This window comes from Copadichromis virginalis, linkage group LG17, assembly GCF_057382275.1.
Source record: "Copadichromis virginalis isolate Kocher_CV1m ecotype Utaka linkage group LG17, C_Virginalis_male_GT1.1, whole genome shotgun sequence".
Lineage (NCBI taxonomy): Eukaryota > Metazoa > Chordata > Actinopteri > Cichliformes > Cichlidae > Copadichromis > Copadichromis virginalis.
Genome location: NC_140634.1, coordinates 37,135,093 through 37,161,593, shown reverse-complemented (window position 1 = coordinate 37,161,593; position 26,501 = coordinate 37,135,093). Strand labels below are relative to the sequence as shown.

At 43.9% G+C, this 26,501-nt stretch overlaps 1 protein-coding gene across 8 annotated transcripts in view; it reads left to right on the top strand.

The window, feature by feature from the left end:
• Positions 1 to 26,501, top strand: part of sox5 (SRY-box transcription factor 5) — a 245,625-nt gene that overhangs the window by 204,954 nt on the left and 14,170 nt on the right. For 5 of the 8 annotated variants that reach the window (XM_085436072.1, XM_085436073.1, XM_085436074.1 and 2 more), the window contains 5 exons: positions 2,111 to 2,283; positions 3,513 to 3,581; positions 11,832 to 11,958; positions 15,511 to 15,596; positions 23,683 to 23,847. In XM_085436072.1, coding sequence (XP_085292198.1) covers positions 2,111 to 2,283; positions 3,513 to 3,581; positions 11,832 to 11,958; positions 15,511 to 15,596; positions 23,683 to 23,847 — 620 coding nt within the window. The remainder of the gene's footprint in view (positions 1 to 2,110; positions 2,284 to 3,512; positions 3,582 to 11,831; positions 11,959 to 15,510; positions 15,597 to 23,682; positions 23,848 to 26,501) is intronic. The other 3 variants (XM_085436075.1, XM_085436070.1, XM_085436076.1) reach the window with 1 other exon arrangement.

The window sequence follows — 26,501 nt, the reverse complement described above, 5'->3', positions numbered from 1 at the left end:
CTGAAGAAACAAGGCAACGCGAGCTGATTTATGGGGTGACCACAGAAATTCTCAAAGTGTGAATGGGAAGAAATGAAAAGCAAAAGACGGGGGCGCCTCATGTCGGCGTTGGAGATTTTCGACATCTCGTCTCAGTTACTGAGCGTGTCGTTTTCCCCGGCCTTAGAGGGGAGCTGGAAACAGCTTGCAGAAAAAGAACGAGGACCGTCTTCCAGGCTCCTGGTTCGAGGAATGTCCGTTCACATCGGCGCGCACGCGCTCACTGTTTGGAACCAATTTTCTATATGTGTGGGTGTGTGTGCAGAGGGAGGCTAACCCTAACAAGAAAGCCCTACAATAAAAAGCCTCCTTTGATCCATCCTTTCACCTTTGCAACCCCCCTCTTAGCCTCTTTTTTTCTTTTTCTTTTTTCTCCCCTTCCTTCACACCCCTTCACCCCTCCGTTTGAACATGCCAACGTTTGTAACACAAGGCTCTTTCTTGTCTTGGTCAGCTTTGGCTACACACACACACACATATACATTCTGGCTCTACAAAGGTGAGTCTGTGAGTTAGGACAGCGGCGTGTTTATTTTTCCAGCGGCCAGTGCTCCCGACAGTTGCCTTTATTGTTCATTGTTGGCGGATGGATGGAGCGCGGGGGGAAGTGAGGGAGAAGGGGGGGAAAGGGGGTGTCGTTGGGTGCAGTGGGGGTGGCGGTGGGTGAGGCGGCAGCTACCAACAGGGGAAGACAAATGGATGGCTCTCACCTTCCCGAGCGGTCAAAGGCCAGGTCAGCAGACATGGCCTACGTCCCCCCCCCCCCGACACAGATCTCGTCTTCTGGCTCCCCTCTTTCATCCCCTGCTGTGCTTCTCTTTCTTTTCTCCCGTTTCCTTCTCTTCCTTCTCTTTCTCCCTCTTTTCTTGTCCTCATCTGGTTTGACTGGTGCAGGAATGTGGCCCTGTTAAAGGTAGCAGCTGAAGAACAATGGGGGATTGTGCTGTTCCACACACACACACACACACACACACACACACACACACACACACACACACAACAAAGGCATGTAGGCAAACATCAATATATATGACCAGACATGGGCGCACACACATACTGATTTTGCCTCCGTGTGCCTCTCTCTAACTACATCCTGTTGAATGATTTAGGCCTTGTGTGGAAGCGCGCGCATGTGTGTGTATGTGTGTTTGTAATGGAGCTGGTATGTCAGGATCTAAGGAGTCAAAGGTCAGGCCATGCTAAATGTGAGCAGGAGGTTGGCTGACTGCAGGGTAAACACAGACCAGACACACTCTCCTTCTCTCTCTTTTCCTTCTCTTTTTCTCACAAGCACACTCATAGGAAAAAAAATACAACTCAATACTGCTACGGAGCACTTCCAAATTTATCCATATTTCAGCACCAATCGGATAAATATTGATTGTACTTTAAGTTTTAGTGAAGAATGTCAATTTGCAAACCTGGCTGAAGATTCGTTTTGTTTGCTAAACGTACGATTCTGGCTCAGACATTACATTTGCTTTGCCTCTTCTTCCCACCACATTTTGCCTGTTTACAAATACTTCCTCAGCCAGCTTTATTTTCTTTATTTCAATACGGCAATAAAAGTGGTGATGGATGTGGCTTGATTAATCACTGCTGGCCTTCTGTGCCCAGGAGAATGAGTCAACATCTGGTTTTACAACCCTGCTGCACACAAACGGCACTTTACCCATCTTCCTTTGACATGCCCCCTTCTACCATTCAAAGCCCCTAACCAGTCATATATTAAGTCAGCTAACAAGTCATGGATAGCTTTGCTCTGTTTTTTCTTTTTGGTTTCTCTGACCCTGACTTCAACCCCAATGATTCATGCCATCCTTTGTATAGCCATTTTAATTTACAAAAACTGAAAAAAAAAAAACAGTAAACTACAGGGTTAATTTTAATATTTGAGGTGCTCGGACTCATCCAGCTGTAACCAGCCTGTTTTTAATTTAACAAAGGAAATATCAAGTCTAAAAACTGGAAGTGGAATTTCAAAAAGCACGGGGTAACCTTAGCAGAGTACTGCTTATTTCATATCACCTTTGACCTCTGTTGCCCCCCCTTCTTCACTCTTGCCCTTTAGGTACCCCAGACAGCCTGGCGGAGAAAGAGCGCCAACTCATGGGCATGATTGGCCAGTTGAGCAGCCTGAGGGAGCAGCTCTTGGCGGCCCATGAGGAGCAGAAGAAGCTGGCCGCCTCACAGATGGAGAAGCAGAGGCAGCAGATGGAGCTCGCCAAGCAGCAGCAGGATCAGGTATAGGAGCACGGTGCATGTGAAGGGCCTCATTTGGAAATGGCGTTTACTCCATGCCTATGCTGCAAAAAGAAAAAAAAATGTCCATACTAACAAGCCATTCAGTCTCCATTACTTGGTATATGGAGCACATTGTTTGATTGATCGCATTGCAAAATGTAAACTTCAAAGGTCAGTACTGTTTAAAATGCATCTTATAGGTCTACAACAGAAGGTGGATTTGAAAAGCAACAAATCACAGGATTTTCTGTCCCCTGCACGCTCTTTCTTCCACACACACACACACATCTCATGCAGCGCTCAAGCAGCCAGAGACATGCGCCTTTGGCAGCTTAAACACAAGGACATTACACAGGAATCAGCTGAGGGTATGTAGTGTTGGAGCGGATGTAGAAGAGACATGCACACACTCCCAGCTCCCAGGCGAGAGTCTGCCAGGTATTTGCATAGAGAAGGGTTTCCCTTTTTTTGCCATGCTTTTTTGCTCCTGGAAGGCTTGGTTTTACAAAGAGAAGGATGGGCCCACACACACACACACACACACACAGAAATACAGCTATAAGGACAAATCACCTGTGACAAACACAATGCATTACAGTGCTCCTGGCTTCATCCTGCACCAGCACACAGTGCATGACTCTGACATTATGAAGACTGTACTCTATGTGAATTCTTGTGTTTCTCCATTTCTTTTTAGGAGTTGCTGGAGTTTCAGCTCAAAAGTTACTTATGTTTTCGCTGTAGCTGTTGTGTTTCATTGAAAGCATTGTTTTGAATGCAAAACAAAAGTTAAAGGTAAAGAAAGTGAAAAATTACCTTTCAAGAACAAAAGTATTTGTATTTTTGTCTGTTTTCTAGGATTGTAGAAGCCAAATTTCACATAATTGTGTAATTCTTTCCTAGTTAAATAAAAGACGCAGTCACATAAGTGAAAGCAAGCAGCTTTAAATTATCCTATGAGGCTAACTGTTAAAAATTGTGTGCTCATTATTTTTCAGCTAACATATCAAAAGCAGTCAGTTGTCAGCATGTCAGTAAGTGGGTCGATGTTGAGTCCATATGAAATGAGCTTTTTAATATTTCATACCAGGGCACTGACCCTCTGTCGTGCAACTGGGGCATCAGAGACCTGCAGATGTGTCGCATCTCCCACAGGCTCTGCACACACGAACGCACACGCATGCACTTTGTATGCAGTTCTAAAAGCGCATGGTGTGCTCTGTCCACAGATTGCCCGGCAACAGCAGCAGCTTCTACAGCAGCAACACAAAATCAACCTCCTGCAGCAACAAATCCAGGTGAGGCCAGCTTGTGTCTGCATGGCCATCCATATGATGTGCGCGCATGTTTGTGTATGTGCCCTTTGTGTGTTGGGTTTGTGTGAGCGTGCGAGTATGTCTGCGCACGTGTCGGCATCACCCACAATAGCAATTTTGTGATTGTGATTGTTGCAGCTTTTCTATGCTCAGCCATCAGCATTTGGGGCCTGAATCAACGTTGACTTATAATGGTGACCCCTCCTCCTCTAACATACACTCATACAAAACCTGTGTAATCACTTAAAAATAGGTCGGTCTGCTTGGAAAAATCAAAAGTACTCTGTTGGCAGTATGTGCGGTTTAAGTGATTATTACATAAATCCAACTTGCTTGTCACACTGTCGGTGAAGTCCACTTTTCTGATGTTTATTCCATTGTGTCTAAGAGTGACTGTTAAAGGAATACAGCACCAGCTAATCAACCTAGATAATGGTAGCAAGTGTGAAAGAGAGACTCAGACAAGTAAAACCTTATTTTCTGATTATTTCAAGGCTGCTACGTTCTAAAGTACAAATAAACACACCCACCTCGGCACAGCTCTGCAGGAAAGTTCCACATTGTTGATTTTTGTACGACTGCAAACCCATAGAAACTATACTGTCCAATATGGCATCCTTGCTCTTTTTGTGCGTAGCTAAGCCCCTACCTGATTAACCTGGTTGCTACGACTCACACTTTTTTCCCCTTTTGAACAGAGGTTGATGCCAGAAACACTCTTAACACTGCAAAATAATAATAATAAAATGAGAATCCTCACACTCTCATACTGCAGGCCAAGTAGTACCCTGTGTTTAAAAAATAAATAAATAAACGTTTCAGTTGTAGATGTGATTAATATTGCGTGATATTTTTGAGTTGGGTGGTTGTTGTATGAGATACTTGTTTATGTTCTCGCTTCAAAGGAGATTTGTAAGGGACTTTCATCACCACCGAATCCTATGAAATGCAAAATCAATAGGCCTTTATTTAGTAATGGCCAAATCTTATCATGTGGTGTATAAAAGTGAATGTTAAATAGCCAGTAAAGTCAAATAAAACTGCAAAGTAATTCAAATTAAAAGTCCCTTTTGAATGTGAGCCTGGTCCTCGGCTTGAGAAAATGGGTGGGTTTATATATGTAACACTTAAAAATGGAAGTATTGTACTTTTGGGTCCATACACTGGAGCCTCTATTTTGGTCCAGGTGGCTTGGAACGAATAGCCCAGCCCTTTGTAAAGGCAGATGACACTGAATTTTAAGCTGAGAAAGCTGGGCTTTGTATCATAAAGAGACACCCTGTCCAAGAAAGCGCACACACACACACACACACACTCACTTTCCCCTGAGAGTTTAGCCATACACGGTTTGTGTGATAAGAAACCTTGTGATAGCATGTGTGTAGGACGTGTGTCTGTGTGTGTCCACGATACTGTGTAAAGCAGCTGTGTTTATTTGCTTTATGCGAATTAAATTCTTAATTGTCTGCGTTTTGTCTCTCTGACAAAAAAAGCGAGCACATGTTTGCGTCTGAGGAGTTCTCTGTGCCTTCTCCATGCGTTCGTTTCTTAACCCATGCGCTTGTGTGTGTGTGCGCGCGCACTACAGCTGTGTGTGTGAAGCCATAAACACGTCCGCTCATGATTCACTCCCTCACGACCCCGCCGAGACAAAGCTCTCTTTTCCCATGACTTTGCAACCTTTTCCCAAACAAGCGTCTCTCCATTGAACGGGCCCAACAATAGTTTCTCACAAGCAGGGGCAGCTGTAGGCAGCCTCGTTAAGAGAGACACACAATCAACAGGCGCTCATCACAGCAGCTCAAAACACTTAGACATCCACATATATGTTGCACACAACAAAGTATGCGAATACACGGACAAACATCCAAAATATACGCCTTCCCTTGCCCGTTCACACATATCACAAGCGGTCGTGGAGAGTGCTGCACACTCGCTCGATGATCAAACACACACTCGTCATCAAAGACTTGGTTGAGAAATACACTGCTTAATCATTCATGAAGAGATTGTCCACACAATCCCACAATACAATGGCCTGCCAGAGAGAGGGCACCAGGTTCAGTGTGTTCGGGTGTGTATGTACGTGTATGTGTGTTTTGTGTCTGTATGATAAGCCCCTTGTGATTGCATTTCCCCCTAACAAGGCTGAGTTCAGCTGTCCCTTCGTGTGTGTGTGTGTGTGTGTGTGTTTGTGTTTGTGTGTCTCCGTCCTTGGCTTTGTTAGACTTGAACCCCCAAAGGCCTGTGAAGAATGCTTTCAACCGTCCACTTGGAAGAGGTGATGAAATGAAACGAATAATCAAGCTCATGAAAAAGAGAGGAGAGTGACACACATCCTTCATGAAAAGAGGACAAATTATTTATTGTCCTTGTGTCTGCTTTCTTTTCTCTTTTTTTCCCTCTCAGGCTAGCGATATGCGTGTTAGCTTTCGCTATTTAGGCCAGCAGCACTCGCCGAATGCGGTGTAAGAAAGTTCATTTGCACAGACGGGCATAACAGCAGCAGAGGCTAATGGCATACAGTAGGAGCAGCACACGCACATGTGCACCTTCATTGTGTAGACGCTCATTAGTCTTCACAAGTCGGTGATTGGCTGTCTTCTCACTCTAATTGATTCTACCTGAAATGATCCATGATTTAGCATCACTTACAATCCATTAATTTTAATCATCCACTACATACACACACACTCTCCCTCACATTCACATTGTTTTACTTTTGAGTGAGCTGTCATACACTGTCCTAATCCTCAATCTTCCCTGGATGTAACCCTTACTTTTATTGTGATAAACCGTCTAAACCTAACCTTTAATTGAAGTCCTGACCGTACGTTATCTCTAACTTTGCCATAATCCTACACCAAAACCCCAAACATGACGAAACCTTTCCCTCTGGTTAAGCAGAGACCTTGAAAAACACCCTTTATGTTATAAAACTTTGTGTTCATTCCAAGGGTTCAGTCTAACTTGTCCACACAGAAATTCCAAAACAGGAACATGTGTGAACATAAGGACGTACAAGACACACAAAAACACATGCACACACACTTTCCTACCCCCTGCTAGGGGCCTTCTTGTTAAGCTTGAAGGGGTGAGCACATTTTCTCAAACTTCCCTTTACTTTCCTTCTCGTCTCGTCTCATTCTAATTAAACGTCTTGTCTCCGAGGCTCCCCCCGGTGTTTGCCGGGGACGACTGTTGCTGCCGTGCGAGGAAGCGCGACAGGGATGAAAGCAGCTCACCTGCCGTGAGGCTCAGGGCTTACCTTGAGAACACGCACACATTTTTATAGAATTGCCAGACACGAATGCACAATATATATTGAAACAGAGGGATGAGAGAACACAAGTGTGGCCTGCCTAATGAATCAAAACTCACTCATGCAAAGCACTCACACACACACTTTCAACTGTGTCTGCTCCTGTAGCGCTGCCCCTGTGTGCTGTCTTTAATCTCATCAAGAATCACTACTGCTATAGGTCAAAGGCAGCAGAGCAGAGAGAGAGAAAGGAGAAAAAAAATCAGAAAATGAGTAAAGCCACCTGATGCTTTGACTGGTTTAAGAGAGCCCAGAATTGGCGGCAACAGCAGCTAACAAGGTCTCTATTAAGGCCATCCTACACTGGTAACTCTATCTCACATACACAAAGCTAAGTGTAATACCTGATGCAATCACAAGCACAAACTCCTGTCTCTATCTGTGTTTTTCATTGTTGGGAAGAGGCAGACAAAAACATTGAAAAACATTTATTGATTTCCACGCACACGGTGCAGACCATGAACGTAACACAGGAGCACCTCTGTAGTCTTTGCATAGGAGCAGCTAACCCAATTGGCTGTGTAATTATTTAATCACCCCCATTACACCGCAGCCAGTGTAATTTGTGTTTTCCTTACACAGTGTGTGTCAGCATGCACACACACGTATGCACTAATAAACTGGACTGCAACCAAACAGCCTTTCCCACTGAGGCCCACCCTCTCGCTCTCTCTCACACACACACACACACGCTTTCTCAGGCACAGATATACCTGTGTGTGCATCCTGCAGTGGCACTGCCACCTGAACCATGCCCCTACATTCACAGCACAGTGGCCTAATAGCCCACTGTCCATAGAAAGTTAATGGACTAATATTAAAAGCCAGCTCCCTCTCTCTCTCTCTCTCGGTCTCGCTCTCTCTCTCCAAATTAATTATTGGTTCTATCGCTCGCACATCCCCTCTTCAGCAATAGGTCATACAGGTCTTGCATTAATTGCCGGAGCATATGGTCGCCAACAGATTTTAGCTGTGGGACTCGCACTTTAGCGGGGGCTATTTTTTCGCGCGCTCAGATGCGAGCCATATTGTGCGGCGCTGGCAGCTATTGTTCGGCGCATTAACTTCATAGAGCTAATTACTCCCCAATAATAACTTTACCTTGGAGTTTTTAGCGCAGCGCGTGCCAACCAACCTGTTTCGCACCCCATATGTTAATTAGCGGCCACATCTTCATTATGCCGCAGCGGCGCTTTAAGTTCAAGCTGTGCCGCCTGGCGCGTGGTGAACGCAGCCTCGACTCGCTGCCAATTATCCAACTCTTGCTCCCCTCTCCGTCTCTCTTCCTCTCACTCGTTCTCCCTCTCTTGTTCATTCTGTTCTCTCTATCTGCTGTTTATTTCCTGAGAAGTTGTCTCGCCAGGGTGAATTGTCAACTTCTCTCTCTCTTTCCGTTCCCTTTGCCCCTGTGAAATTTCTCGAGAAAAAGTTTCACACTTGTTCTTAATATATGTGATTTTTTTTTTCCCTTCTTCTTCTTCTGCTTAGAGTAATTTTTTTCTTTGTTTTGCATTTAGCTTTCACTGATTAGAGGCATTTTTCAGATCCGGTTTCGTTTCAGGTTTCTGTTTTGGGTGTGGAGGTGGGGTTTGCAGATGAAAGCGGCAGCGCCTCTTATTCTCCACGTCAGCAGTAGCAGTGTGAAGATTTGTGTGTGTGTGTATTGTAGGTTTTCATGTTCGCTTTGGGCCTGATGTGAAAGAGAAGCTGAGGAGCGCATTATTCCCAAAGCTCCTGCTGTTTAAGATGTGCCTTTTCCTTTATGTGAGATCTGGAGATTGTCTGATAGATCCAGCCTTGCTCTCCCTTTCTCCTACTCTTACTTTCTCCCGCTTTTCTTTTTTTCCTTCTGTCAGCTCATCTTTGTCTCTGATTTTTATAGCACACTCCCTCCCTCTTCTTCTTGTTGGTTTCAAAGTTTACGGTGTGATCACAAGGCAGAGCTCGTGAGTTGCTTTAAGGCATTATTGTATATTCAATATTAAATGGGAAAGAAAGCTCCTACAGTATCAGAGTGATTGATCCTCTGTATTATGTGATAGCCACTCCACAAACAAACACACTCTCAGTTTTTGAGTCCCTCGCTCAGCTTGCTGCGACCCACGTTTCCTGCTTTGTGTGGCTTATGAAAGTCGATAAGTGTGAGTGTCAGTGAGCACGTTAGGCGATTGCTGCTACTGATCGGCTCAGCAGCTGTTACACTAACTCAGCTACTATGAGAGCAACCTATGTATGGGAATTGTTCTCTATAAACCATTCCCCATCTCACTCTTGTCTCTGTTTCTCATCCCTTTGTTCTTCTTCCTCCTGATCTTCTTATCCCATTGTGATGACTCATACTGTACATAATGCGCAACAGTTCTGTAGGCTGATTAATGTCTGCCTATTGTATGCAGGCATATTGTTCTGAGATTTAGAAAAGGAGGGGATGATATAGAGGAGAAGGTAGCTTTTCTCTGGCGTTTTCATTGGCAAAGAAAGAAGCAAAGTCATGTGCAGACACTGAGTCACACAATATAGATATACTAGTGTGTGTATGTATAGTATATATGTGCTACATCTGCCTCAAACTTATCTTACTCTGCTCCTCTGCTCCCCTTCCCTCTCCTCCCTCCGGTATATTACAGCATTTCTAGCCAGCTCTACTCCAGCATATGTCCAATTAGGCCTGAAAGGCAAAGCAGAACTGTTCTGTCTGTGATTCGTCCCCGCAGGGGTCCTGTCCGAGCGTCGCTCTGGAACGCCTCCCCCTTCTGATCGTGCGTCGCAGGCGGCACGACGGTTTATGGTTAACCAAAATGGTGGAGTAATTATTGTTTTTGGTGTAAGGGGGGAAGAGGAGCTGCGCTGTGATAGTTTGATTACAGTGCTGCTGGCTGCCGCGTGCCGACACACACAGGAGCGGGAGGAGGGGGATGAGGAGGAGACACAGAAACACACACACGCACAGGAATTTACAGTACACTGTAAAATCACTGTTGATACTGAGCGACAGCCACTCTCTCTCTCTTTTTTTCTATTTACCTGTCTCAAACACTAACCACTTAAAGGGCTCACATTGCTGAGACATTACCCGATTGTACCGTGGCACCACCACCATTCTTTATGATTGTGCAGCCATTTCCTTCATTCCAGATCAATTTTCCACATCAGTCAGCTTTTACTCACCCATTATCCTATTCAGCCATTACCTTCTCTGGTCTCCTGGCAAAATAAGAGTGACAGAAGAAGAGGAAGAGAGATTAGTTGCAAAGAGGGAGCAAAGTGCTTTGCAACCAGACATGTGCAGGTCATGGGCCTTAAGACATTATCAGGGATTTGATTTAAGCGGGGAAGCCTCACAGTTTAACATGGAAACTTCAGGATGCCCGTCTTTCCTTTGCTTTTTTTCTTTTAAATTGAACATAGCATTAGTTCTGGCAGGTTTCACAGTCAGCCTGAGGCAGCAGCCCTGGCAGATCAGCTGTTCTCATTGACAGTCACATCAGCTGATGGCTCAGCTAATAGCTTTCTGTGCATCGTATTTGCATATTTGAAAGCTGCATATCATCAGCCTGGTTGGTGTGGCCTCTGCAAGCCGCTGTGGAACCCAACTTCACCTCCTTTCATCCCTTTTTAAACTCAGTCAGTGTCACATCTGTTACGTCACTGATGCCTATTCTGTTCTGAGCTACTCCTGAATTTAGTCTTTCCACAAATGCACAGGGAGGTCCCGGAACAGAGGCATACTGCCAAATACAAATTACTGCAGATGGAAAAAACAATCTTCCTTTTGACTGTAGTGGTCCTGACAGAAATCTGTTTATACTGTAAAACAGAAAAAGACATCATTAAAGGTATAGTTAAATTGACAGAAGCTGTGAAATTGTTAATTAAATATATTACACTTCCAAGACCTGCTTCTTGTACTTCTAATTTTATTTGAGTACAGTGTGGGCGCAGCATTGTTGTAATCTTGCCATTTAATATTCAAAAAACTGGTGGCCAATAAAAAAGGCAAACTGTATGCTTCTCGTTACTGAATAAAAACAACAGAGAGGGCAAGATGTGTCCTAGGGCTGGCTCAGAGGATTACGCAAGATTGTCGCATTATTTTTTTACATTCTGACTTTTTTTAGAACAATTTCACCATCTTTGCTTTGGGATGCTTTGCTGTCTTCATCTCGCGTTACACCTTAGCTATAGGTAGAAACTCTCCAGTATTTCCTTCCTTCTCCCACCTTTTTCCACTCTCCATGTCTTCCTCGCCTTATCTTCTCCTATCTTTCCTCTCAAACTGTCAGTCAGTCCATCACGCGCAAGTCTTTGTGTGTTGTTTTTGGCAGAACGCTGTTTAGTGCAACCATCTGTCTCCTACTTCTCTCTCCTTCTCTCTCTCTCCTGTCATCCCTGCCAAAGTCACCCATCGGAGGAGCTTCTTTTTCTTTTTCTTTTTTCTTTTTTTTTCTCCCTTCGTCTCCTTTTAAAATCCTGGAAACCTTATGAAGTCGTATGGCTCTCTGCCGACAGGCGCGCACACAGCGTTGTGTCTGTGTGTTTTGGTTGGTGGGAGGTTTGATGCAGGGAGAAGGGAAGAGAGCACTGTCTTCCAAATAAAACGAAAAGGCCAGCTGTTGTTAGAGTTTAGTGAACTGTCCTCGTGACGTGGCTTTTTGTGTTTGAAATGACATGATGCTCTCTTTACAGCCGTGTGTTCCGCATTGATTACATGCATACAGTCTATGTATATGAATGCATTTGATTGTGTCACTGTGCAAACACACCTTTATTTTCAGCATTGTTCATATCGCTCCCAGTGCATGCACACATGAAGAGCTGTACAAATGGACAGGTCGTAATGTTTATGCCTTCTCATTTCCCTTTCTTTTCCCCCTTTTCCTCCCCCCTTGTTCTTCCCCCTCCTTCATCAGCAGGTCCAGGGCCAACTCCCTCCACTGATGATTCCTGTCTTTCCCCCAGACCAGCGAACTCTTGCGGCAGCTGCGGCCCAGCAGGGCTTCCTAATGCCCCCTGGCTTCAACTACAAGCCTGGCTGCAGTGAGTGGCATCCGTGCGCGCACACACATGCTGTACATTCATGAATAGGTGCAACTTTCAGAGTAGCTTTTATGTGTGATGTTTCACATGTTTTTCACCAAGCAAGCAAGGTAGAGTCCTACCATTTTCCCACACAAGGAGTCTGGTTGTTTCCCAAAAGACGAGCTCGCCCCTATAACAACATCTCCCTCTTAATAGAAAAACCAGTCCAAATACACCCTTCCTGTTTACACTCTCTTTATCTCTCTCTCCCTCTCTCACTCAGTCCTTTTGGCTCCTTCCTTTTGTCTTGTCTATTTTTTGATGTATAAAAGCAACAAAATGAAGGCGTCCTGCAGAATTATTATTTTTTTTTTTTTGGCTATCACGCTCCGGCTGTGTGGCAATGTGTTGTTTACCATGATAGAGAGAGAGAGAGAGAGACACAGAGATGGGGAGAGAGAGAGGAAAAAAGGAGAGGTTGGTGCTTGCCAGGGGATGCTGAGAATAAATGCACAGTGGGGGGGGTTAGCAGAAGGGGGGGGAGGGAGGGTGGTAATGTGACCTGCCCCAGGTTCTCCTCACATTAACACGGGACGCAGCCAGAACATGTTTCCAAAGCAGCCCCCACACGCGTGCGCGCACACACACGTCCAGACAGCCAGAAATGGCTTTGTGGAATTGCAAACACACACACACAAATCAGACACAAATATGTAAGTGTGCGCACAGGCTCGTGCATACTCCCCCCCACCCCACCCCACTTAGAGTTTCACAGCTTCCCAAACAAGTCCATTCCATTTTAATTAGTGCCATCTTCACCCACGCCCACTGCCCACGTAAATACCCTGTCAAGTAGTGGGCTTGTCTTTTCACTGCCTCAGCCAACTTCAACCGGACTGGCACACTGCGGCAGGCCAAGCCGCCCCTGAGAAAACTCTCTGGCAACTTTCGAAGTTGTTGTGAGTCGATGTAGTTTGGTGGTGAAGCTCTAAATAGGACATGTGTAGCATTGTGCGCTGACATATTCTCACGGCGCTTCGCAGTTTGGAAGACAAGAATACATTTTATTTGCACAGTATGGATTTCTGCGCATTCCAAGCCTCTCCTGTTTAAGCACTTGAACAGTAACGCAGTCTTTTTTCACGCTGCAGTTTAAGAAATCAGCTAGCGTCTTCGAGGGAGGATAACGAATAAATAAGTGCAAAACATACCTGCGTTTATGGTTGTAACTTTTTGAAAAAAGCTGGAAGCTTAATTCCAGCTATTTTTAGGGTAGCTTTGCATGAACAACAGTTCAAAATACTCTTCTTTAATCTGATACTAAACCTTGACGCTGCCCCTCAATTCATCCACAGTCTGAAACGTGCCAGTTTAGATTTTCTTCCTTAAACCCAGATGGGCCCACACTTTCAAACAGAAGCTTTGAGCAGAAGCTGGGTGGCATTTATGTGCTTGAGTCTGGAGGAGAGGCTGAGATGACCATATCAAAGATCTTTGATCTAATGTTTACTCTTTATGATATCATATGGATCAAAACATGTCTGAGTGTGCAACTTCATACTAAGAGATCACTTTGTTATTTGAAATTTTGGCCATGTTTTATATCTTTAACTTTCAGAGTAAACAGGAAAAACCTAAAACTTTGGCCTAAATATGCTGTTTCCCGCTCTAAAGTTTGACAAACTCTGTTTTATTTGTTTGTTATTTGGAGATGAGACTAAAGTGATTCAAAGGGTGTTTTAGAGATGAGTAACCTAAACTAAACATCCCAAGTTCAAAACACAGGTTTTTCTTTTCAAAAATTAAGTCTGAGTAACTTGAGAAATTGTTCAGAACAAAGTAACACAGAAAGCTTTACTCTGTATGGTAAGAAAACTGCATCGTCTCACTGTTGCTTTCATGTTGAAAGATTCTATAATACCTCTTTAAAAATAAAAAATGTGCAAAATTGTAACATCAAAGTGTCACTGATAATGTTTTTGTATATATCACTTGCCCTCATCCATCTCCCTCATCCGTCTGTTTGTCAGTGAGAAATCTCAGCCTCGTCCGCCTAGGTCGCTGTCCCCGAGCCAAGAGCAACATGTTTGCTTTTCTCTGTCCTTCTCCCTTTTGTTACAGCGACCCCCAGGAGGAGCATAAATATCCACTGGGCTCATGTTTGTCCAGGGAGCAAGGAGAACAGACCAATCTCCTAGAATACACAGTCCTGAAATAATTCTTTAATCCCTCCTGCCCTCCTTCCCAACTGGACAAAGGAATGTCTCAGCTTTGCTTTCACCCTCTTTTTTTCTTTTTTGTGTGTGTTATTTTTAAGAGTGAAGATATATGGGAAAATATGTTGTAAGGAAAGTCTGGCTTGTGCCAAGCTAGGACACAAAACGTACACGGGCAAATACACACAATAGATAGAGCCAAGAGGCTGATCACTGTGCTCAAGGTTCAGGTCAGAAATGCAAGGTCAAGCACTGAGAAGCTTCTCGAGTTTTCTTCAGATGAAAGAAGTTTCCTGGATTTAGATATCAGCACAAAAGCCCGATCTCGTCCACCAACTCCTCTTTAGTTAGAGAGCAAGTTCAAATACACATCGGAGCTTTCAACCAGCATGTTTGCACAATATGACCATAATTAAACACCGTATCCTCTTCTTTTCTCCCTTCTGCTCCTCTCGCTGCTATCCCTCACCCTCCACCTTCTCTTTCCTGTTATCTCTGACCTTTCTGTCCCTCTTTTTCTTTCTTTCTCTCTCTCTGAGTAATTACAGTGCAGCCTATCTGCACTTACTAACTAATAATCCAAACTCGCCCCTTTCTCCCCTTTCTTTCTCCACCTCGCTTCTGTCATCTCTTCCGCCCTGTTCATCCATCTATCTCTTGATTTATCACTCCTGACAGAAGGGCGAGAGAGGGATGAAGGAAAGGAAGAGACAAAATGGAGAGGTAGCGAGTAACTTGTGAAGAAGGCACCAAGAAGGAAAGAAGCAAAGGAGAAGAGTGAGGGGAGCAGTGAAAGCAGCGCTGTGTCCACAAAGCAGGAGAACAGACAGTTGAGGGGGGAAAAGGGAGAGCGGAGAACAGCAATCGGCAGTCGCGGCTCTTAATTACGGTGCTGGGGCCGGCTTTATCAGAATCCCTTCACCTCACTGCTCTTTGTCAGGGGGTATTAAGGAGGAGGACACACAATCAGGCTTTTCATTAGGGCCTTACCGGCAGCGGACACAAAGGATGGCTTTAACAGCTGCAGAAAGGGACTCAGGTGGCAGCGGTGGTGGTGGTGGGAGAGAGGGTTTATGGGGGAGAGGAGAGAGGGAGCAAGAGACTAAAGCGGGATGAGAGGGAGGAGAAAAACAAAAGGATGAGGGGAAAGAGTGAACAAGAGAGATGGAGGCTGATAGGAGAGGAAAATGGAGACGTGGGTGGAGAAGGGGTCACAGAGCCATCCTAGTCTAACAGGGGGGAGGTGGAGAAATTGAGGATAAGGTGCCATTGGTGTGTAAAGTGCTCGAAAGCAGTCATTGTTTTTAATTTGATATTTCATTTTATATAGAAAAAATGTGATTCTTGTCTTCAGGTGACCCCTACCCTCTCCAGCTCATCCCCACAACGATGGCTGCTGCTGCTGCCGCCACACCAGGTCTGGGACCCCTACAGCTCCAGGTAAGGCTATAGCACCTACAGTTGAGCTCTCAGAAATAAACGTAGGGGCCAGAAACATAAAAATGACTTCCAGGAGTAGCCACAAACCTTCAGATATATCACAGACGTTTCTCTTCTCACTGGGATGATGCCATTGTGAACAATTCCCCTAACCCTGACAGTGTTCACACCACATTCTGCTGCCCACTGAGCTAGACAAGACCACAAACACAGCCACAGGGGGGGGATGCGCAGCTGTCACTTTCAGCCAAAGTGTTGACACCAAAGTGATCCCACAAAAACATGATCTTTATGATCAGCGCTCAGGAAAGAAAAGCACACACAAACAGAGAGATGTGACAAATGTAAGCGTAGCCCTCGGCTTTGTCCTGTGATAGGGAGCAAATGTGGTTGATGCAGTTCAGTGGGAGCCGGCATGGAGAGCAGAGCACAGAAATATTCAGATTGGCTGTCAGAGGTAATTTGGGGGTGATGCTGAAGACATTTCAATCTCCCTTTACAGCACAGACTTTACCGAAGGCTCTGAATAAACCAAAAGAGGGATATTTCTAACCTAAGGAATAGGTTTGGATCACTGTACTCAAGCATGCCTTTAAAATGAAGTGTCCAAAACTTTTCGCATCACAAACCAGAAGTCAAAGCATTAAATCATTCTTCAATCAATCATTCTTCATTTTATCTGTTTCGGAGATGTTGACCAAACAAAGGAAACTATGACAAAGTTGAACCCAGGATTTAAGGGGCAGCTTACATCTACATGCACCTCAGGGGACTCTGTGGAAAGCAGGGCAGAGATGAGAGAGAGTTAAATAGGAAAGGTAAAACACAGGTGGGAAAACAAGCTGACATCTGTTATCCAGCTTAAAAGGAGGATGAGATTCGTGCTTTTCCTCTGTGTGTATGTAAAATAGGTGCCCCTATGGCGGCCACTTATGTAATCTTGACCACTGTCTGCCCTCACACGACTAGAACTCAGAGATCCACGTCGGCTTTGGGCCCCCCTCTCAGAGGGGTTAAGAGCTTGCACTGGCATCCTCTCACTCGCCTGTCTGAAACACATTAAGCACTAGTGCAGGGCTCACCCTCAGTACACTTGGCCACCTGTGTACATCTGAGAGAAACAGCTGCATTTGACACACATGTTTTCATGTAGTTCTCCACGTCTTTTCACTTACACACAAGGGGAATGATGAGAAAATATGGGTTAAAGGTCAGACAGAGGGTGTGTAATATATTTGCACCTGTCAGCCAAAACGTGCAGCTCCATATGCTAGACACTACAGGGAGAATAGAATAGCTGTGTAACTCTATCATGGAGAACGGACCCCGCTGTCGTCACTGATTTCATTATTGCTTGCGCGCCTGTGTGTGTGTGTGTGTGTGTGTACGTTTGTGTTTAGCCCCAGAATAATTTTCTCTGTCTGTTATCACTGCCTCAATCTAGCTGTCCATATGTTCGACTGTGTTCAGACTCACTCAAAATCTCCAGTCGAACAGCTTTGTCCACCTTGCAATCGGACACACACACACACAAGCAGGGAGGGGCAAAAGAACACAACAAGTGCAAAAAAAAAAAAAAAAAAAGGAAAACCCATCTCACTCAGTCAGATTTCTTTCTTCCAATCCTCCAAGAGAAATACACATCCACATGCACGCTCACACAAACGCAGGCGCACGTTGAGATTAAGGCTTTGTCACAAAGAAACGGATTTGCCAGGGCTAACACAAGTACAGATGTCTCAATGTGGATGGATTTCCTTTGGGATCGTCTCTGCGCCCTCATTTGATAAGGAGGTGTTTCTGTCGCCCAGACGAGACATGACAGTTAGCTCGGCCCCCGGGTCGCCACGGCAACACAGCGGTTTGGCGGGGAAGACACGAGTGAACCCATTCAGCCGACACGCATACACAAATGAAGACAGAAAATGAAAGATTTTCAGATACAATGGACAATAAACTAAGGTGCATTCAGGGGAACATGCAGACATGCCCACGGGTGTGTTATTTCAACATGTGGGCTGGACTTGAACCACACACACACACAAACATAGTGATTACAGTTTGTACACACGCTTCTCACATATGCTACACTTCCCGTGCGCCTGGGGTCTAAGGTTTAGTCTTCAACAATATGAAGAATCTATATTTGTTGTCCAAATTGAATTAAATTCAAATCCAATATATTTTGATTTGAAAAGGAGTTAAAGGGCTTTTTTGACAGTCCATAAAGAGCCTTTCTTATCTTAAGCACTATTGATCCGGTTTAGGTCGTTAACTTTGGTATCACAGCACATCTGACTGACTCACTTTGGGGAAAGTGGTATATTATATACACCCACTGATACAATATAGGATCAAAAACTGCATTTGGTACCTTGCTGGTTCAGTTTGCTTAAATTAGTATACCTGGCAATTTTATACATCCCTCTTAATTTTCTGCTAATAAATGACTGAAGTTATTGTTTAAAAACAGCAGCGGCTCCTGTACAAGCAGCTTGCATTGATGAAACTGTAAGCAGTATAGTCTGAGCTATGGATATTCTTCCTTTTCCAGTGTATAGGTGCAGGATTTTTTTTTTTTGCTCACTCACTTATTTGCCTATGCAGGCATGAATACTTCCTTTAAATACACTCATATATTAAGCTTCTCTATGTAGCTCACACTTTGAGCAGTTGCTAATGTGATTTTTTTTTTTTTATTGCTGATAAAGCTGTTAGAGGAGAGCTGTAGTCTAACTGGGCAGTTGTGTTATTAAGCTGTCTGTGTAGGAACAACAGCCACAGAGAAACTGTTCAGCTGTTACTCTATGTAACTCTAGTTTTATGAGTATGAGTGTAGCCTCTAATAGGCTTCACCACTGGTTGTCTTGGGTGGCCAGCTTTTAGTCTGTCGTGGCTGTGGTTACCCCTTGGCTCCACTCCTTGTCAAGTGCCAAAACACAGAACCCCACAATCTTTTGTTGGCACGTTATCAACTAACACCTCTGTCTTTTATGTCCTATTTTCTGTGACATAGGACTCTGCAAACCCACTAAAATGTAAAAAAACAAACATATTTGTAATTTAAAGTTAGAGAACTGTTAAATTGATGAATTCTCCCTTAAAGTCCATAATATGAACAAGAATGTTACTTTGACACAATCCTGCATAAAGTTAGTTGTCAGGCAGTCAGCTCATATAAGCTGATAGCTCCGTTTTTATACATTTTTATGCATCCAAGTGGCAAAGTTTACACAGGGCGCAGTATTTGCTTAAACTTGCCCACATTTCCTGCACAACTGGAAGCCGCTTTGCGACCCACCTCCACCACAGCTCCTCCGTTCACACTGTGTGACTTCATCTGTGGTCATTAATGCCTCCTCTGTTCTGTATGAGGGTCCTTTTGCTGCTCTAAACAGAGTACAGCCTTACAGCCAAATATAAATAATCGCAGATAAAAAAATGTTTTTCTTTTGACTAAAGTGATTCTGACTGAAACTTCTTTTGTGCCAGTTTTTTTTTATTTCTGTCATCGCAGAAATCTCAGTCCTATTTGGAATCTTGTTCCTTGCAGCTGATAGACTGTAGATACGAAGCAAGAAATCAAGTTTGGAATAATGGCTTAATCTGTGTGTATCCAATGTGCACACAGAAAGAAAGAAGACCGAAAGAAAACCTTTCAAAAGCACAGTGTCGAGATAAGTGCAGTTCTTAGAAAAATGTATTAAACTCAATGATTTTAAAGCTTTTTTTCTATGTTTGAACCGTCCTCCATAGAAATCAACAGAGTGGCTCTTAAAGTCAATAGAAGCTTAACACTGAATCCTCTACAGAAGCTTTTCAAGGCAGTGGAGGCTTTGGAGTGTACAAGGTTGGCATTTAGCATCTTAATCTGTGGGATGAGTGTGACATTGTGCATTAGAGCATGTTAATCTGGCTCCCTATTGACCCTTGATATCATTGATATCATCCACATCACACAAATGGACTGAGAAGGACAGACAGAGAATTGAAAAATGAAAAGAAAATCCACTTATCCTGGTGAGGGAGAGAGAGAGATTTGAGGTAACGATGAAAAGGCAAAAGTACCAGAGGATGATCAGCTGAAAGGATAAACAGAGAGAAAAAGAGATGAGGGAACGGAGGTAAGCACTGGAATAAAGTGTGTTTGTGCGCAACAAAGTGTGTGTGTGGCGTGGTATAAAGAGGGTCAATGGCATGGGTCAGGCATCATATGGAGAGGCAGATGTTGGAACATATTGTCCTGGATTACCGCACTGTACACCGGAGACATAGATGGACGAACAACGGATAGGCGGTTAGAGGGAGGAGGAGAGGGGGAAAGAGGAACAGATGAGAGAGGTAAACGAGAAATCAATCGCGCAAGTCGTTTTTTTTCTACAAAACCTTATCTGGAAGGAAGACAGATAGCAACACAGCAGTTTTCTCAGATGCTTCAGTGTTGGAGGTGCTGAGAGATTTATTTTTGAGATTGCACTGTGAGCCCGTGAGCAGCAGGGATAGCAGATAAAACTTCTGAACCCTTAAGAGAAAAATAGATTTTTATAGAAAATAGAGTTCATAGAAACATTTTGGTGTATAAGTCCCACGTACTTTGAGCGGCAGTTTTTATATTCCGGCTTTAAATTCTGGTGAAATTACAAAATAAAGTATAGACTGCATTGTTGAGAAATTTTTCACTTTAAGTAACCCAGCGATGTTAAAGTAAAAGCTAAATATTGGTTATTTCGTTCTATTCAATACTTTAAAGAGAGCACAAAGAAAAAGAAATAGCCAAAATACTTGAGATGTTTGCTGTCAAGGTTTAAAGAAAGCATTGTAGTTATTTTATTTAAACTTGACCACTATATTGTGGTGAAGTAATCTCTCTGTGTGGGTTGTTTTTATTCAGTTTATTGTAGTTCAATCTCACATAGGTTTCCAAACAAGAACAAAGGCTCGAAAGCAAAATCGAAGAAGAGGTTGATAAGACGTAAAGATCGGACAGCGTTTGTGTCAGACGCTTCTGACTCATTATCAGTTTTACCGAGGCTTGTCTTCTTTTTTTTGCCTCTAAGTACCAAAACAACCCACAAGTGGGGGTGAAAAAAACACGCTTAGATAGACAGAGAAGAATCCATTAAGATCTATACAATAGTCCTCATGTCCATGTAAACAATAGAGCTCAGACCGCTCTGAGGCGCCCGCGTACTCGGACAACAAAGATGAGGCAAGCTTGTAATCTGTCTAAGGCTGCAGATTATTGACCAAGATTCACAGACACACACAGATCCCCAGTGACTAAGCTGACAAGAGAAACAGCAAAACAAGAGAATGGACACAGCTTATTGTGTGTGTCAGGGAAGATGCACACAAGATAGTGTCAGTACTACTAATACCACAGAGTGACCCCATGTTTTCAGTCAGAGAACACCAGCAGTCTCCCATCACCTCCCCACCTGATGTCAGTAGAGGTCGGGCTACACACAGACACACACACACAGACACACATGTAAAAATTCTATTGACATATTGCTTGTTTCACATTAAGGGATTAGGGACATAAATAGGGAAGGGCTGTACAGCTCAGCAGTGTGCCTGGGTTGTGAGTGACATTTCAAATTCCTTAGTCTCATCCTGCAATTGCACCCCCTCCCCAATCTGTGTGTGTGTTCACTCCTCTAGTCACCCCAGGGGGCTTTGCGCTGTCACTTCCTGTTTGTTGACATGTATGTCGTTGTGGCTACGCTCTGGGCACGCTCCACAGTGCCTCTGCCCTCTGTACCGTGTGTGTGTGTGTGTGTGTGTGTGTGTGTGTGTGTGTGTGTGTCATTGCTCGCCGGCCCATTGAGCAGGCTTTGAGTGACGGGAGCTGGCCTTGTAATGGAACTCAATTCACTCCGTAAATAAAGAGGCCTTTGAACCACTGGTCCGAATATGGCAGGACACACATACACACACAGACACACCGCCTGTGGTCCACTCGCCGGGGGGGTTTGGCTAGCAGGGAAGGGGGGGGTGAGGGGTTTTCATGCTCGGCTGGAAGTCCACCCCCACACCACCCGCCTTCCCCTCCTTTGCAGGAGCTACAGTACAGCTAATTGAAGAGCAATGAACAAGCACCGGCTGATCTGATCTCAGCGAGCTGGTCAACTGTGCCGCGTCCCTGGAACTCACAGCAGCAGCAATACATCCAGTGCACATTATGTACCTCAATCATGCACTTCACTCATGTTTGAGAAATCTATACAGATACTCATCAGAGAAGAAATACTTGCTTATGTGTATTTTACACTTACAAGAGACTACTCAGGAGCAAACAGTAAAGTGTGAGAGCCTTACACTTTAGAGTGAGTGGGGGGGCAAGGCTCTCAACAGTCAGTGAAAAATGTGGATTGCCCTTTTTTTCCCTCCATAACTCCAAAGTGTTTATCAGGGATGAAGTTACTTTTCACAGTATTTTTGATTTATTTATTTATTTTACCTCTGAATGCAATTCTTGGAATGGCAGGTATCTGTTTTAGAGTGAAATTACAAGTTTAGAAAATCAATAAAAGTAATAGAAAAAGATAGAGAGAACTGTCGTAGAAAACATGCTTTTGCGTTGCTGTTGAATTGTTGGACAGTAAATATTGTACTATTTGAATGAATGGCAGTCATGAAGAGATTATTTCATATTCAAATATGAGATTCTTCCAAAAAGTATGCCGCTGTGCAAGTGTGTGTGTGTGTGTGTGTGCGCGCACGCCAACAGTTTGAATGTCTCTGTTTTTTTCCCCCTTGGTAAAGAGATAAATGTCTTACTTTAAGATAGCAAAGAGGAGAAGGAGCTAATGTGGCTGTCAAGCGAGATAGAGTGAGGTACAAATGGACAGAGAGAGAGAAACAGCAGTGACAGCATCTCTTCCTTGTCCATTTGCATAAACAGGCCTTTGTTTGACGCCGGTGGCCGGCAGCCAAGCACCAACAGAAGGACGGAAGTTAAACTAAAAAAAAAAAAAGGATGGTCTTCTTCCAGAAAAATATTCCACCAGAAATAAATAATAACAATTATAACTATTCAAAAAAAAAAGAAAAGAAAAACAACACATCAGTTACTTCGTGCAAAAACAACCATTATGTTGCTCTTCAGAGGAAGCACTAACAATTCAGAGGAACACAAAACCAGCGTCTTAGAGATTTGTATTAGCCAACATGAAAGTAATTGAGCTTTGCGGGATGATTTTGAGCAGAAAGACAGAAAGAGGCATTTATGAATATTGAAGCTTCGTCCAAGTTGTGAATATTATGCTGTGTCTGTTGCTGTGGAAATACTGGCCAGAGACTGTTTTGTGTGATACAATGCTATTGCATAAATATCCCAGAGTATGTTCGCACCATCGCAGCTCACACCATAATGCTTTTATTTAATTGGAAATTAATTAAATACATAAATAAGAATAACGAAAACAGTGTTTTGGGTTTTTTTGCCTCCTACTGTAGTTATTGAATCAATTTATCTTTATTTTAAACCTATTTCACGACATTTGCGTCTGTTTTTGCATCTTATTGTCGACGCATTAAAAACATCACAGGGCCACTAGACACTCCTGGCATGTCCCATCTGGCATGTAGCGTCACAAATTTCTCTCCTTCTCCATCATCACTTTTTTTTTTTTTTTACCTTGAGCAAGAGCTGGGCTCGCCATCGTGACCTCGATAGGCAGAGTGTTTGCCTTTCTCCCACGATGCACCTGGAGGGGACATGGCCGTCTTGAGGCCTGTCAGAGAGGCTGTTAGCGCTTCTCCCATGGGGTGGGAGGGGGGCTGACAGTGGAGATGTCCCACTCTATCTTTCTGTCACACAAACAGAGGCCGGGCCACTAATGGCCTCTTCTTCCAGAGCTTTTTAGCCGCCTTTTTCTTTTCTTTTCTTTTTTTTTTTTGTGGTCTTGACTATTCATTTATTCATGTCATCCTTTCTTCTCCTTTTTTTCTCCTCCTCCTCCCCTCTCTTTTTACCCCCTCTCTTCTCCCTTTCTTGCTGTCCCACCGACCCAACTCTTGCCTCTATCCTGTCTCCCCCTCCCGTCCCTGTCTCTCTACCTGTCTCTCTCTGACCTTGCAGCAGTTGTATGCTGCTCAGCTAGCAGCCATGCAGGTTTCCCCTGGGGCCAAGCAGCATGGAGGCAGCCTTCCTCCCCAAGCCAACCTGGGCACGCACTCGCCACCCACCAACACACATTCACAGAGTGACAAGGTCCGCAGCTCCCCGCCACCAAATAAAACCAAGGTAAGAAAGAAGAAATGTAACATATCTGTGTGTGTGCGCATGTTTTTGTGGTTTGAAAGCTGGCTAACAAGGTTTCTTCGTCAATAACGAGCACGACTTCATGAATGTTTAAAAAAAAAAAAATCCACAGCTTAGGAAATAACATTTAATTCCTGAAGTTTTTAATTAGCAATCACATCTGCTTTTCAAATTCCTGTCTCTGATATCACTAAAGTGTTATTTTTCGACAAGTTTGCAAGAAAGCTGTCAATGGAATATTTCAGCTTTCTGTCTGTGGAAGTATTTTCCATAAGTTTTATTTTCTCAATTCAGCATCAGTCTCTATTTCTTTAAAAAAAATTCTTGATGGTAGTTGAAATATTCTTACTGCGTCGGGTAAATTCTTCCAGTTCATTCAGGGGAGAAAAAAAAATCCAGTCAATTAATGCTCAAAAAGGCTTTAACAGCCTAATTACTCGAACTGCGCACACGCTGGCCTTTCCAGTGTGACCACGCTAGCTGAGAGTGAATGACTTCCAGTGCATGAGCTGAAAAATGTGTTCCCGAGTGTCGCAAACACATTTTTATGTTTTTTTTCTCTTATCAAACAAGTGCCCCAAGCAGCGATCTGCTTCTCATTCTATTCTCATTCTATACCTTAGTACAACTTGGTCCTCGATCAGTTCACCTCAAACACCAAAGGTTGATCAGAAACTTCCAGCTGGTATCTGGTCGGAATTCAGGATGTATTGGTGCTTCTGCCGTTTTCTCGGCTGGCTGCCCAATAGGGGCGAGGAGAAGCCTTGTGACCATCCAAGTGGAATTCTATGAATATCTGGTTGGCCATTGGGACACACACACACACACACACACACACACACACACACACACACACACACACACACAAACAGCCATGCCTCCTACCACCCTCTGTCCACTCTGTGACCCTCATAAATGTTATAGTCAGTCATAAACACAGGCACTGTGTCTATAAGTAATTCTAGACTATCAAAATCCCACCAAGTTCGACAAGCTGAATTCACATTTGTTGCCACATAAATAAAAGCTTCCGGGTTTCCTCTTCTTCTGCCTTCCTTCCTTCTTTCCTTTGTCTTTCCTAAACTCTTCTTTCCTTCCTGTCCTCTTTATTTCCACTTCCACATCTTCTTTGCTACTTCTAACTTCGTCTCTGTTAATTTCTGCGTTGTTCTTGCCCTGTTCCAACCCCTGTGTTTACTTACACACACACACACACACACACACACACACACACACACACACACACACACACACACACAGGACTGGTTCATGACAGATATTAAAGCATGTGGTTGACCCCAGAGCTTGCACCCCTACTTCCTTGTCCATCAGCCCCTCCCTACATCTCCATCACACACACACACACACACACACTCTGCCATCCAGCCATCCTGCCCCCACTGTCACACACGTTATTACCATATATATGGAAGACAGGCAAGTGCTGTGGCCTGTGGTGGAGGAGAAGCAGGGAGTCGTAATGGCCTCCCCAGTCCAGCGGGAGTGGCTGACTGGGGAGTGGACCAAGGCGGACCCCGACAGTCTCCATAGAGGAAAAATCGCAGACTGACCACAGAGCTGTTCACAAACATTAGATAAGTGCTTTGGAGAGTTTTCTTTCTTGATTTCTTCTTTCTCTTTTCTTTCTTTCTTCCTCTTTCTCTCTTTCAGGCTGACCACTGAGGTGCTCTCACTGATTCCCTTTAACACTCTTTCTCTCTCTGGTCAAGTGACATGTATATTTCAGTGGTGTGCTCTCCCTGTGGCTCTATCTCAGGTCTCTAGTCATTTAAAGGCCCACTGCCCGCCTCTGCTCACAGCTGTTTGGACTCAGGCTCACACTGCTTAAGTGCTTTACCCTCTGGTGATACACGGACAAACACACATACATAAAAAAAAAAAAAAGCACACATGCACACACAGGTGTAGAGCTAGGCACCAACTAGAACCTACACACACACACACACGGTCAAATCACTGCAGCTGCAATTACATGCAGCTTTCTTATATGCAAGAGTGGATCTTCAGATGCATACAGACCCACACAATGTTGTTTCAATGCATCACACGTAACCCGGTTGCTTCAATACTGCATCCCTATTTGAGACTATTTGATTGTGTAGTAATATGTTTTCTGCACATTGCTTATTTATCCTTTTAATGGCGATGTGCATTATCAGTGGGTACAGAATTCCCTTTGTGAAACCTTGATAGCCTCGTACAGTGCTTCTTAAAGTGCATTCAGGAGACCCTCAGGGGTCTACAGTAATTTGCTATAACTCATAATACTGTGCTTCATTATTTAAGAGGGCATATATGAAAATCATTTACTCAAATAATAGAAGTATATTGTGTTCAATATTCCTGCCCGTTTTATCTTCAAAACTCCTGCATGATTGGAGTCAGATAGAAAATCCACAAATCAACAAGTTAATTTGAGTGTGTGCCACACAGGAAACTATGACAGTGTAATTAATATCTGAACAGTCACTTATAGCTGGAAGGGAAGAAAGAGATGCGGAAGAGAGGAGAGATGCAGAGATGAAGAGTGAAAGGCACATTTAAGGGTCTTGTCCTTAGCACCCACCCCACACACACACACACACCCCTCTACACCTACACACACGCATGCAGGC